Source organism: Camponotus vicinus, unplaced genomic scaffold (genome assembly GCF_025532165.1).
Source record: "Camponotus vicinus isolate PSW18456_S1 unplaced genomic scaffold, iyCamVici1.0 SCAF_3, whole genome shotgun sequence".
Taxonomy (NCBI): Eukaryota; Metazoa; Arthropoda; class Insecta; order Hymenoptera; family Formicidae; genus Camponotus; species Camponotus vicinus.
Window position 1 is genome coordinate 203,009 of NW_028141967.1, and position 14,495 is coordinate 217,503.

General features: G+C 35.9%; 1 protein-coding gene across 5 annotated transcripts; it reads right to left on the minus strand.

The window, feature by feature from the left end:
- Positions 1 to 24: 24 nt before the first annotated feature.
- Epg5 (ectopic P-granules autophagy protein 5) lies at positions 25 to 14,346 on the minus strand. 5 transcript variants are annotated; one of them, XM_083093103.1, is made up of 31 exons: positions 14,063 to 14,345; positions 13,785 to 13,879; positions 13,321 to 13,566; positions 12,487 to 13,230; positions 11,436 to 12,257; positions 11,015 to 11,237; positions 10,584 to 10,756; positions 10,251 to 10,391; positions 9,806 to 9,966; positions 9,426 to 9,555; positions 8,663 to 9,207; positions 8,344 to 8,521; positions 7,851 to 7,874; positions 7,338 to 7,565; positions 7,093 to 7,256; positions 6,797 to 6,982; positions 6,567 to 6,690; positions 5,961 to 6,488; positions 5,535 to 5,677; positions 5,207 to 5,384; positions 4,863 to 5,060; positions 4,645 to 4,776; positions 4,311 to 4,547; positions 4,000 to 4,183; positions 3,322 to 3,881; positions 2,957 to 3,126; positions 2,623 to 2,831; positions 2,266 to 2,511; positions 1,948 to 2,164; positions 1,578 to 1,787; positions 25 to 1,495 (listed from the first exon to the last, which is right to left on the minus strand). In XM_083093103.1, exons 2-31 carry the CDS (start codon positions 13,800 to 13,802, stop codon positions 1,144 to 1,146), a joined length of 7,671 nt encoding a protein of 2,556 aa, XP_082949229.1. In that variant the 5' UTR covers positions 13,803 to 13,879; positions 14,063 to 14,345; the 3' UTR covers positions 25 to 1,143. The 5 variants fall into 5 exon arrangements, 4 of the variants coding, with proteins under 4 accessions (XP_082949229.1, XP_082949230.1, XP_082949231.1 ...); XM_083093104.1 differs by having other exon boundaries at positions 13,951 to 14,345; XM_083093105.1 differs by having other exon boundaries at positions 14,208 to 14,334.
- Between the last annotated feature and the right edge of the window lie 149 nt (positions 14,347 to 14,495).

Sequence of the window (14,495 nt, forward strand, 5' to 3'; positions counted from 1 at the left end):
TGGAAATAAATGCAACACACGCACTTCAGTGTGTATACTCGTTTATTTAACTTAGGATAAAAAGTGAATCTTTGTAAATCTTACAACAGCAATTTAAAAGCATTCAGTGTTAATATGATAATCTTATATCGATAATTATATTTTAACCATCTTTTATGATATAAAGATTTGAAAGATTTATTCAATTATTCGATTCTGTATTTATCGATTGACAATTATTGTGCCTGAATGATTATTTCGGTAACGATTTAAAATATTAGCCATGAAAAAATCACAATTTCACGATTGTGTTATAGAAATTTTAACGCAATGTGTAAATATAAATCAAACATTTCAACGTGTAATGTACAATATGTAAATAGGTAACAAAGCATCCGCAATGTGAGTATAGTGCATAGGAAATTTTATGTCACATAAACAATTTATTCTTAAACATTATTAATTATAAATATTGTCGACAACCTAAATCAGTGTGCGTTTAAATTGAATGCATCTTAAATTTTATGTTTTAAATTAAGAAAAAAACATAGACTCTTCATGTGGCTAAAAAATCGATGCAAATCTAAAAAGTTTAAATAACAAAACTTATTTTAAGCTTATAATTACGCAATTAAATTAAAGATTGAAATTGCATTGCATTTTTGTACATTGAGGAATCAGGATTCCACTGGATATTAACCAACATCCGTAAAAACCCGATAAAAAAAAACCACGATTAATATATATAATATATATCATATATATACATGTATAATAAACAATTGTAATATATTCGTAATTTCTCTTCGATTCTAATATAAGCATTCGATTTAAACGCGTTATTATTTGGTGAGATCTATATAGCGACAGGCATTCGACCTTCTGTCTTGCAAGTTTCCAAGTGATTCAATCGCTATAGAAAGTTTTGATAAAATATTTGACGTCTCTCAAATTTGTACGGTCTTACAAATCTTCTAAAAGAGCTTCGAAAATCTTAAAACATTGAAATCAATCGCGAGGAATCAAGAATACTTGAAAATCTTGAGAGACTTGATAAAACAGCTCTGAAAACTTTTGTTCGAGAAAATTCGTGTCATATAATCGCACTGAAGCAATTTGAAGAGTCACATCAGCCCGTCGCTAAGTCAAAATATAAAACTAGTATCACTCTGTCAACACGTGAAGATATCTTTGATTGTAAAGCTCCGCGGTGAGAGCGCCAATAATCTCGACAGCATTGTGAAGGGAATTAGCAGAATCTCTAATGAGTCTGATAGCTCTCTCCACATCTCCCCGTAGTTCCGCGTATTGCTTGTTCATCAGGATTCCCTCCAAACTCTGCATCGCCTTTACGGCCTCCACGCTAGGTCGAATCTCCATTGTATCCGGATCGGTTGATCGCGAAGGCGCCACGCCAGGTGAATGAGGTGTGTATCTCACTAGTTGCTGATCGGACTTGGATTCCGGTAATTGTGCTAGGCAGTAGACGGCTGTGGCGCGACTGAGGAATTTGCATCTATTTGAGAAGATTTAATGAATGATTAAAAGATTAATCCAAATGCAGAACATATGATTACATAGCGCATCATAGCTCATACCGCACAGTGAGCTGAGAGCCTTTTCTTAATCCAATAGCCCCTAGAATACCCCATCCTTGTCCCACGTCGTCTGCTACGGTCAACAATGCTCGTGCTAATCCCTTTAAGGCTCTAGCAGCGATTACTGTATTCTCGCTGTATTGACATTGCCTGTAAGCCAATTCGCATGCTTTCGCCCACAGCAGAGGCAATTTCTCCTCTACGATGTCTCTGAATAAATAAAATTCAATACTAATGTTGATTTCTTTGTAACATTTTCTAGGAATAAAAATTGATGAAATTGTATATTAAATAATCACCTTGGATGCATGTAAAAATATTTTCTCGTTACATCTAGTTAATTTTCTTCGCGGACAATCATCGGACTTACGTAGTTTTAATAGCGCTGATCCAGTCTACTAGATTAATCAATAACATGCCTTCCTCCCGGATGTCCCTGCAGGACGGAAGTCTCTTTAGCAACACAGAGTAAAGGGCCAACAATCTTCCCTCAGACACCAATACCGATTCTAATGGCGGTTGACGGGGTATCACGGACTGCAAGACTGTCAGCACTGACGCCCACGTGGGCCGAACGTCTTCCGTTACTAAAACGAAATAGAAACGTCATTAATACTTTGAAACTAAATCTGCAGCATAAGATGAAAAACACGAATTTTTATATGAAAGTAATCGATCGGTTGCTTACCGTTATATTTAAAATAAGCTTCCAACGCGGCCTCCATAAGATGGCCCAGAGTGGATGAGGAAGCTACTGCCATTCCGATCACTCTTAATACGCCCATCAGCACCGGACTGCTAGCTGTTCGATCTAGGAGCCACGCCGTCCAACTGCTACGAAGATGATCGACCAGTACTACGCTTTGATTGATTGAGTGCAAAAATTCAGTGATCAGCAGACCGGCCTCAGCAACCTGTTGCGATTCGGAGACGGCTAAAGAGAAAGAGAGTAAGTAAAGCAGAAGAAATTACATTAGTTACTTTGTTTTCTTTAATCTCAAAGCTGTAGATCAATCACTCTTAAAATTTATATCTAGATATTTACTGCTGGTGATGACAATCTCCATATCGTCGAGCATCCGTGACAACGTATTGGTGAATACTTTGCTATTGGTTGACAAAAGTGACTTGTGTCGCGTGGTACAATTGATCAACAATTTTACCATAGAACGCACGTACATCTGTCGTTTCTTCAAAGTAGTGGGATGAAAGTGTTTCACTGTAGGGTCGTAGGCCGCCGCTATTTTCAATAAACTGTATATAACAAATAATTATTTTTATAATTGATGTAATACACATATTAAACATATTAAACATATTAAACATATTACACATATTAAATGAATATAAATGAATATGCATGAATATACTAGACTCACTTGTTAATAGCAACATCGATGGCGTGAGCCTGGTCCTTGCCTAGGCATAAAATTACTCTGGGGTCGCAGCTCATCACGTGCCAATTGATCACTTGGTCATACGCCGCGGCGTCTATTAAGTGCCACGAAAAGCTCTCGGCTTCTGTAACTAACTGCACCGCTTTCTCATTCTGAAATATTATAATCAATTTTTCAATGAAATATTATAATCCGTTTTTCAAGTTAATTTTTCCTCAATAATCATTGCAATGACTTCATATTCTTGAAATTCTTACTCTTTATATTTTTAAAGGTTAAATCTTTTTATCATTCAGAATTTAATTTCTTATTTCTCGAATTTTATTTTTTATTCTTTTTGCTCTAACCTGTCTGACGTTGGGTTCATTCGACAGCTTCACCAGCAAGTTAAGCAAACAGATGTGTATCCTGGCAGCAATTTGCAGAGATTGCGTGGCTATCAACTCATTGATCCAGGCGGACCAATTGATACAGGTGAAGACACTTCCGAGAAACAAGTGGCAGTCTGGTAGATACTGATCAATAACTCTGATCATTAACTCGATATCGTTGGAGGCAGGGTAGAAGCGGTCCCACGGAAGGGACAGCAAGTTTCCATGCACCACATTCAGCACGTGATCTTTGACGGATACGTGGGCATAATTGGATACGTAAAATTGCCACACGAAGCTAAGAATCTTACTCGACGCTGGCATAGTGTCGACGATGAAACGGATGCACTCGGCAAACATTGCCATTGTCCGATTCGCATATGGACCATCGGTGATGATCCATGGCAGCAACACCGATCTGTCGTCCGTCAACTGCTGGATCCACGCGGCCGTAGGCTCCCGCAAGTTTCTCGTCCAATACGGGGTAATCCATGGAGCGTACATTTCGCTTAATACTGGCCAGATCTTTTCGCACACTGAAAGAACATTGGCGTAAGAATAATTTTCTCTTCTTTGTTGTAGATAAGGTTCAAATAGATATATAGCAAGATTTCAAGATTCCAAAGATTCATAGTTCTAAGAATATCGACTCACATTGATCTGCAAGCGATCCTCGATCAGCCTGAAGCGTCAATACGACCAAGGCGTGGCCGACCATACCCAGAAATATAGTCAGCGGTTCATTGTAAATTCTGTACTTTGGATAAAGGCCATACAATCCGTATTGCAATCTTTCCTTCATGAAATGCCTGCTTAAGAGTACAGCAGTGTCGTGCATCTGTGAAATGGTACAAAAATATCATGATATTATCTAACTCTAATGAAATTTATTGTTACGTCCACAACAAAGTGCAATATTTTTCTTTTTGTATAAAAATAATTATTTCCGTTAATAAAATTGAAACCTCTTGGCGAGACAATAGCCTTTGCTCCGTGGCATAATGTCTGATTTCGTCTCTGATCTTGGAAGCATATATAGGTGCAATGTTCTTTGGCTTGCCACTGAGGGCTCCTAGCAAATCACGCCAAACATCTAGCGACAAATTCTGGCTCTCGGATCCTTTCAGCACCGCGCTCAACACTTCACCGTAGTGTTCAGGGAACTCGTGTAGGAGAATGAGTCGTAGATGATTCCGAAAGAGCTGCAGCGATAATATAATTAAAATTTTATAATTACTTGTAATTCTTTTCGTTTCTTTTTCTGTTAATTAAAATGAGTATCCTAAAAATAATTCTCACTTCATGCAACATCAGCTTCTCTTCTTCGGGATTCAGACCGATGTTATACAACGCTTTAGAAATTAGATCTATGAAAGTAGATCTTTCGCTCAATCGCGGACGGCGATAATTCAACCAGCTGCCGACGTCAAACTATAATAGAAAGAATAATCCATTAACCACAAAGATGAAATAAATTCGGTAATTTCGGTAATTTCGTTAAGCTCGGCTCTCTCTACCTTTGAGAGCAACACAAAGCACAAGTCAACATTTGATCCGGTGGATAATTCTACGACGGTTTGATACATTTGCAAGAACGTGTTGGCTCCACCAGCGACGGGCGTGAAATGTGGCCCCAACAAACCCCCGAGATTAGGCCTCTGAATGATTGTGCTCAGCAATTGTGGACCTTGAACTTCTTCACCACTGATGAATAACTAAAACAGAACAGAAATCTTTCAGCACATTTCGAGATTAAGATATTTTTTTCGATATAGTCATGCTTAGAATCTATTCTATATTAACTAGTTGATATGTAAAATTATGACTTTGAGTTGATGAACATTTTATATTCAGCATATACCTGACCCAACTTCTCCAAACAAGTGGTAATGAGCTGTTTCGTGGCAGGACATAATGCCGCTTCTTCCGTGTAGAACTCCACCAGATGATAAAACAGTTTGACTCCGCTCTCCTGCACCTTGCGGAGTATCGCAGTATTTTCGTTAGTGCGACTGATAGTTAATTCGTGCTCCAACATTCTGAAAGATGAGAATATTTAAGAACTTGGGAAAAAGTAATTGTACAATTTTCTACTGTGCTATGGAGATAATTTTAATAAATAAAATGTGATAACTATAATTATAGCATTAGAATATATATTTTAGAATCAATCGATTAAATTAACTTACGCGATTAAATGATCGATGAAGACACAACCAAGAGTAACCTTGCTGGGTGGCGGTTGACTAGCTTTCACTAACAGATTCTCGTATTCAGCTCGATTCTGAGTTATCATGTGATCCACACCTTCGCTGACATGAGCTTCTTCAACCTATGCAATTTTAAAGGTTCTGCTTAAAACTTTATGAATACTTATTTAATTATTTCAATCAGATCAAGAATATTAAGTATCAAAGACATTAACACACAAGGAGATTTATAGATAAATATATAGATATATAAATATAAATTATGTGTGATGTAGATATATAAAAATCTTTTTAATAAATTTAAATTTAATATTCAATTTTTTTCAATTAATATTCAATATTTAATATCTAGATAAAAAAAAGATTGTATTTTTTAATTTTATAAATTGCTATTTCCAATCGTACTGTAATCTTGATAATCGCAGGGCCTGCACAATGCACTGTGGGAGGAGTGCCCGACCTCGAACGTCTCTGACCGGACGGCGCTGGATCGCAAAGGGCATGTAGAGTCACGTGATTCTCATAGATCCGGTAAAGAGTCGGGACTAGTTCGAGGAAGCTGCAATCCACCGCGGTATGTTCAGATATCATGAGATTGTAGGTTTGCGCATAGTCAAGGATGACTCGGAGATGCGGCTTGACTAGATTGATGACAGTAGTGGAGTTGTAGAGACACTCTCTGGCTACACAGCCTAATACTGGTTGATTACGACTCAAGGATGGTGGCGAAAGCGGTGATTCGTAGACACTTAGCCTGCGGAAAATTCTGTGAAGCGGTTTGATCGATTCCACAGTGCTTGCCGAAGAGGATTGAGATCTCTGAATTCCCGATTGACTTTCAGGATCGCGAAATATCGCACGTTCCCATTCGCGTACGGCCTTCAACTGACTTTGCTGCACCGTCCAATAGTCGATATACTCCAACCAAAGAGTCTAAAAATTGACGAAAGTAATGAAAAAGGCGAAGATGTATAATAATTTGAGTGTCTTTGATGTACAAGTTTAACTTACTCGATCTCCTTGCACTAGCAGAATTAGCCTTTGCGACATATATTGCGGTGGCAGGGCCGGAAGATAAAGTCCCGGTTCCTGAAGACGGGGTTCTTCTAGCCAGAGGCTCAGTGTCTTGTAGAACCTGCAATAAATAAATGAATAAATATATATATACATATATATATTTTTTTTCCAAAGACATCTTTAAGAAAAGTATTTTGGTCCACTGATCCAATATATTCGCTCACTTTGCTGTGCTGAGATAAAATACACGCCGTTCATCCGTGATTGGTTTTCCATTGTCCGTGTCTTTCTCCCCTTTGAGTTGGAAATGTTCTGTCGTTTCGTGCAATCGCTTCTTCAGTTTCTTCAAGTAGCTTAGATTTATCATCCCTTCAAAAAACTTTTCTCCGAACCCACCTTTATCCATTGATCTAGAACAATTCAAAAACAGAAACAAATTATATACATTTGCTTTATATTTATTGTATAAAATTACTGTGCTAATTTCTATTGTAAAGTATAAAATAATAGTAATAATCACCCCGATACGGTAGAAGCTCGTGCGAGGAATAAACTAAAAAAATTTTGCCACAAGAGAGGCAAGATCGGATGATCCAAAGGTGTATCAAGGGCCTGTTGAGACCAACGGTAAATAGCTAGATTGTTTATTCCGAATGGAGTTATCTTCACCGTTGCACAAGCTCTCTGAAAAAAAATTCGTAGCGATTATAATATTTTATTTATTTATAGCATATAGTAATAACCTTTATACAGTTGATCTTAAACCTTGAGAGCAGTGTCCAGAGATATTTTGGATTGCATAGACAGTTCTCGCAGGATCTCCCGCCAAAGTCCGGTTTTAAGCTCCCTGTCGTATTGCTCCGTCAACAAGATCTGATAAGCGAGCCATATCGTTTGGACGGTTCCACCGAGGAGACTTGTCGAATTGGAAGATCCCGTCGCCCAACTCAAAAAAGACCCGAATGATCCCGGCGCTCTAGTGGACGATATACTCTACAAGAATCACACATTTAAATCGTATGAATAAATGCATATATTAGTTATTGTTAGTGTTAAGAAGTTTTAAAAAATTACATATATTACTTTATTATAACAAAAATTACTTTTTTAATTATTAATATATTATACATATTTATTAATCATGTATATATTTATTAATTATTATATTGATAATTTATTTGGTAAAATAAATATAATATATAATTATTTGTGTGATAAATTTGATTATATATATAATATTAAAATCTAATTATATGAATTAATTCTTATATATCATACCTCGTTACTTCCATCTAAAGCAAACTAACAAAATTGATATTTCATTAAAAGTATGAACTAATATTTTATTGTAAAATTACACTATTATTTAACCTTTTATATAAGAATATATACAGAATATATTCCAAATTGCACAAAAGGATGACAAAATTTTTTTACATAAGGCTTTAAAAATTGTAAAAAAAATTTTTTAATTTTATTTTCAATTTTTATTTTTGCATCACATCTTCACTTAGGTCCATATTCTGAATCCTCTTTTATCGATAAAAGTGCTTTTAAAAGTGGCCTGTAGCCAATCAGAAGGCTTATATGCCACTTTTAGAGGCACTTTTATCGATAAAAGAGGATTTGGGAGAATATGGGCCTTAGTTTATATCACGATTTTTGATATTACACACCTTTTGTATATATGCATTCTTTGCTAATTCTAAAATCACTCTCGCCACCCTCCATCTTTGTACATATACAATTATATTACACTTAGAATACTTACACAGAAAAGATTTTGAAACATGTTCTCCATCGTCATCCTAGTTTCTAAGTGAAAGAACGCTGCACGGATCACGGTGTCCATCAAATACATCACGCTATGATCTTTGTTCCAATCCTGAACAAGTGTCAACACATTCAGCCACAGATGCACGAATCGTTCCGGGCTATTTAAGCAATACCTGTGACAAATATGTATAAATAATAATTATCTTCAAGTATTTACAACTGTATGAATTTATTCTCTTTTTTTTTATTTTATTGCTCTTCTATTCCTATTATTAATTTCATTTTTTATATTATATTAACTCATCCATGCGTACCGTTTGAAATAATATAAGTGAGATTCAATCATATTCGAGAACTGTCTGAGGATCGGGCCGGGAAATTCCGGGGCAATTAAATTCTTCGCTATCTTCATGTATGTCCGGTCGGCAGCGATGAGTGGCACAATCAAACTAACGAACTTGTCATTCTTCAATAACGAATCCGGACATTCGAGAAACAATGGTATCACACGATGCAAGCACACCAACACTTGCTCATATTTGTAATAGCACTGTAAGGTTTGCAGCTGGCTGAAACCTTCGACGCAGATCAGTGGCACCGAGTGACCCCATAGAGTCATCAACACGGAGGCGTAGCAGGCGATCGGCTGTTTTTCACGTACTCCTGTCGCTAAAATTTCCAAGGTGGAATTTGATTCCATATCGGGCACGCAAGCAAGACCCTCGGCCGGATTCGAAATGGTATTTTGGCATACGGATTCCGAACGGTCCAGTTGATGTAATCTCAGTCTATTCATCATCTCCCATGACCACAAGCTGAACGCCTGCTCGCTATTCTGCGGCCTCACCATCGAAGATACCTGATCGAAATAAAATCGAAAACAAACTTAAACTCTTATTCGCTTTGATATTGATGGATCTATTATATGGCAATCTCTAGTTCATTCTTAATCTTAGCATATTAATTTTCAAATATTGATAAAACTAATGCTAATGCATCTTAATATGTATTAAATTTAAATAAGAGTGATATTTGATCAATCTTTTATTTTCATCTTTTCTATAATCGACGACTCACCTGCTTTACACCTTCTGCTAATAACGAGGCCGTCTGCATAGGAGTGTCGGGCACATATTTCATCATAAGCTCGACAATTAATAACGCCACTTGTCGATGTAGATCAATTGGAAGATACAAATTGTCATTTCTATATTAAGGAGTCATTCACAGTCATATAAATTATAATCAATAATTTTGAATTTACAATTATGACTTCAATTCATTAGGAAATAAAAAGAATATTTACAGAATACTTGAGTAGATTAAAAATTGATAAAAAACAGCAAAGTGTAGACATATTAAAAAATTTAAATATTCTATATAAAGAGTAAATGTTTTTTTTAGTCTTTCAAAGATGAAATTTCTGCAAAAATATCGAAAGCATTGGCGCAACTTACGCGTCAAGATCCCAATTCAAATGTGAAAGAATCAATCGAGCCAAGTGATTTTCGGACGAAGTCAAGGGATACTGATGTAACCAAGTGGACAGAATTGCCATGTCCTGCTGCTGTGGCGTCCACATTCCTATCTTTAGTTCCGTAAACAGATATAAACTCAGCTAAAATAATTAAAAAACTTTATTATTATTTTTATCTATAAATTTATTTGAATAATAATAAATTTATTTTAATAATTAACTATTTATATTATTACACGAGTAGTATTTTCTTATAATTTTCTTATAATATCATTATAATTATTTTAAGAAATTTTATAATAAATGTTAATAAGAGAAAGCTTTCTTTCCTCTTTCTAATGACGAATTGTAAGACTTTATATAACATAAAAATTTACATTTTTATGATTTTATATTTATTTTATATAAAAATTATTATTTTATACCTTCCCGACTGATACAAAATTGTCCTTTAATTTTTGCAGGATGTCAGACAGGAGAGTGGGATATTTACTCGTCAAATTCGATAAAAGTGATCTCGCGTCCTTCGAACAAGACTCTTGAGTTTTCTCACTGAGAAATCCAATCTGTAATTCAGTTTATTAAATTCAATAGTTAAAGGATTAAATATCTAAATATGCATCATATTTCAAAGATATTTGTAAATGTAGAAATTATTATAATTTTTTTTATTTATAAATAGATTATCTCGTCATTGTAATAATAATAATAATAGAGATTATTTAATCGATTCATTGAATATGTATTTGTTAGCATACTTGAAACAGATCGATTGTGGCTGTTCTCACGAAATCGTAGTCCTTCTCAGCTCTCGCCATGGCCATATTAGCAAAGGTTGTTAACAGAAAATAAGACTCGTCACCTGGCATATTGCCCAATTTTTCTTCAAACTGCTTATGAAGTTCGGGACAACTTAATTCTGTCTCCCAGTCTGCAATATCAAAAATATTGTTGTTATTAATATTGTAGTGTACTTTTAAATGAAGGTCAAAAAATTTGTGCGCAAATATCAAAAAGAAAGCAAGGAAATGCAGAGAAAGATATGCAAATCATTATAAAGACAAAATAATAAAAAGAGAAAAAAAAAAATTTTACTTTTAAAATATTCAACTAAAGAGTCACTTATTATCTTATACTTTACAATTTGTTATTAACATTATTTTATTGTGCTTTATTGCTCTTTATTTACCTGAGACTGACATATTTGATGTTGCTACATCATTAATCGTAGAATCAGTATGCAGAATATAGAAAATGTGCCACAAAGTAGTCGATGATATAATGTGATATGGGATTGCTGCGAGATATTGCCAGGCTCCTAAACGTCGCGACGAAAATATGCACAGGATTGCTCTCAGGAAAAAGCAATCATATTCAATTTGCAGTTTCAACAGCATCGATTCGTCAGTTACCTATGTAACAGTTAATATAGCTTAAAAAAAAAAAAGAATTAAAAAGTCGTATAAAGACAGTAATATTCATTTAAGTTTTTACTGAAAAAACCGAATAAAAATTGATAAGAAGTAAAGCATACGTCTTTATATATAATTAATTCAGTATAATTTTATAGAATTCTACAAATTCGCGAAAGATAATTGCGTTCTATGTACCCGGCTTCTATCAAAAGCCTCCCATTGATCGCTAGCGTATTGAACGACGTCTCTGATCAACGCGCTGAGTCTTTTCGCCAACTGTCTATATCGCGGCGAGTCGTAAGTCTTCAGACCTTGCTTCAGAAGTCTGACGAGCACAGTATAGAACGCGAAGAGGCGCAACATGTGATGATCCGTGATGACGTTCTTCTCCTGCTCGTATTTATCATTCTGACATCGAATAAATAGCACCTGCTCGAAGAGTCTGTTTAATGGAATCTGATTGAGAAGGGAAATCAAATCGCTCTCGAAAAGATTGGCGCCGACATTGGCGATGTCTTCATCTTCTTCGCCCTCCTCATCCAGCATCACCCATACCGTATCCCCTGGACTACTCGTGGTATCCTGCAAGGATACCTGCACCTGTTCCAAAAACTTATCTCGATCTTTGATCGGTAAAAGGATCACCGCGATAGTGGCAATCATGTGATCGAGATATGGATCATTAAAAGGCGAGGAACTCAATCCAGAGACTTTCTGCGGCACTGGCACTTGTACAAACGACTTGGCCCAGTTCATCACGCCACCGGGACATCGCAATATATGATTTAGTAGGAACAGGTGATCCTGCCACGTGGCGACTCTCAGAAGTACTGCCACTAGCTTCGACAGCCATTCTCTGGTGTCTGTGACAAATTTGCCATCTTTAAGAACTCGACGTTGAAAGTTAAATAGAACTGTCACACACATCCTGAGTTCGATCAGCTGCGGAGCCGTCTGGGACGGTGATTGCTCTGGCAGAAGATTTGCTGGAGCAGTCTGCGAAAGATTAGCAAATTCCTGAAAGTAAGAAAAAAATTTGAATAATAATCTTTCATCTTAAAAGAGATTAAGGAGATTGTAAGACTATTGGATTTTTGCATGTGTGCAAATTTAGTAACATGTTACTTAATTCATTTTTATTTAAATTAACTCAATTTAGCTTAGTTTTAGCTTATCGTAACTTTGAATCAAAAAAACTTTAGAATTTCTTGACAATTCTAGCAATTTTCAACAAAAGATGACTCACATTGAAACTTCTGGCAACTCTTTGCACATAATGCTCAATTTGCAGACGCAAGGACTCTGCTTCATAGCAATACAATGCTTGGCTATCGTGTAGAGTATCTTTGATGGCTGACAAGGTTCTGGAAAGTACTACCAGAGCTTGCTGATTAAAATGAGCAACCGAGTATTCATGGACGGCACTGACGGGATTGCCGTCTTGACATTCGCCATTTTCCGTCTCTGACGTTTTTTCCAAACACCAGAGTTGTTTCTGCGTTTCTCGACAGCTCTTCTTCAAACGCTCTAGCTCATAAGAGTTTACAATCAGATGGTTTCGCACTCTCAAATAACTCATCAGTAGCTCGTGTAGCCTATGCTGCTGCCTCAGTGGCCCACATCTTAACTGTGTCTCTGTAAACTCAGTCACAAATGCATCCGCTAATGCCAATTCCTGATTGTGATATAAGGACATCAATTGTTGCTCTGTAAATGGTTTGACATCCTTCAATGTATTCAAAATTTCTTTTTTGCCTTCTCCAATCTCTGTTTGCTTCAATAAAGTGTTCTGACATGGAATCTTTGTTTTGATTAAATCCTGGGTATTTTGCGTCGATTGATTAAGTTCTTCGGGGTTGATGGATTCATCTACCAATTGAATAGAAGAAATGTTTACTTGGGTTTGATCTATTTGATTATTCAAAGTGTCATTGGATGCTGAGTCAAGTCGAACGGCATCAGTTTCATCTTGAGAGTTGTCAGCTAACACCTGAAATACATAATCCATTTCAAACTACAATTTATTCAACCTACAATGTATTGCAGATATCACTGGTGAGATGTAACCTTGTAAAATTACCTCGTTTGTTGTTTCAACTCGTAAACTGCGCTCCTTTTCATAAGCTGCTTCTTCAGCAGCCTGCTTTTCATAAATGTCTGTGTCGATGGCAGCTGAATGTAATTCACTTTCAATATCTTCCACCGCTTCACCTTTGGGGTAATTTGTAGGTGATTCTCCAAGCAGGCACTCAAACTCCTCCAATGTAGGAGCATCTGGTATTTGATGCTGGAGGATTGACTGGCGCAATCTGTCTCGTTTTTTCTTCTGGAAAACACAAGCATGAATTTGAATTTATATTATATCTGATATATTGTTATTAATTCGTTCGTTATTTATTCATCATTTATAGTCAAATTATATAAATATATATTAATAAAATGTGCATAAATATACAATAATAATTATTCGATTATAATCTGTTAATGTCATTACAAGTACTAGAAAAGTAATGCAGGAAATTCCAAACGAGAAAGCTGTCTTACCTGTTTCTGCTTCTCCATGGTGCATAAGTATCGCTATTGGATTTTAATTAATTGATATTGATCGATATAAATCACTGGGTATCCTCGGTGTATCTCTAAAAAAACCTATTTGTAGTAGATTTATAGTAGATAGTAGATAAAGGATTATTGATAAAGGGAATCTAACGCAATGAAAATTATGATGTTTTGAGGATCAGAGCAATGTTGTAAGATGCATTCGTCGTTATCTTTATCATTGTCAATCAATCGTTTGATCAATGCAAGGAATCAAAACTCACGACACTGTTTACGTCTCTATTTACGTAAAGTTGACCTCGACTAAACAATGGAATCGGTCCACTTAGCGATTCGAAGCGATTTTAATTTTAATCGATTCATCCGGAGATCCATCCAATCACCAAACTGCGTTCGATTTGGAATTACCAAGCTTGGAATGTTTAATTCATCGGAGAAAATAATAGGAATAAAGCATTGGTCAATGCTATAAAAATAAAAGTGTCTGGAATAATCAAGAGTAGTGTTGTGAATTGAAAGGACAGCTTTCTCTGGGATTTTCGTGCGCATGAGTGAGTGTGTCATTGAACACGTGACCGACTTCAACAGGCTCGTGCTAAGAGGTTACACCGGGCTATTGTTGGAGAGTCCTGTATAAATTATCAGTATTTTTATGTTATTATTTATGGTAAGAATATGCAATATTCATGCAATATA

Bases quoted from the DNA above. Each gene is read 5' to 3' on its own strand.
- Epg5 (XM_083093103.1), bottom strand. The intron at 11,238-11,435 runs GTACATAGAACG...ACTGTTACATAG, and splicing joins AGGCTTTTGATAGAAGCCGG to GTAACTGACGAATCGATGCT. The intron at 4,777-4,862 runs GTAGAGAGAGCC...TTTCTATTATAG, and splicing joins GCTTTGTGTTGCTCTCAAAG to TTTGACGTCGGCAGCTGGTT.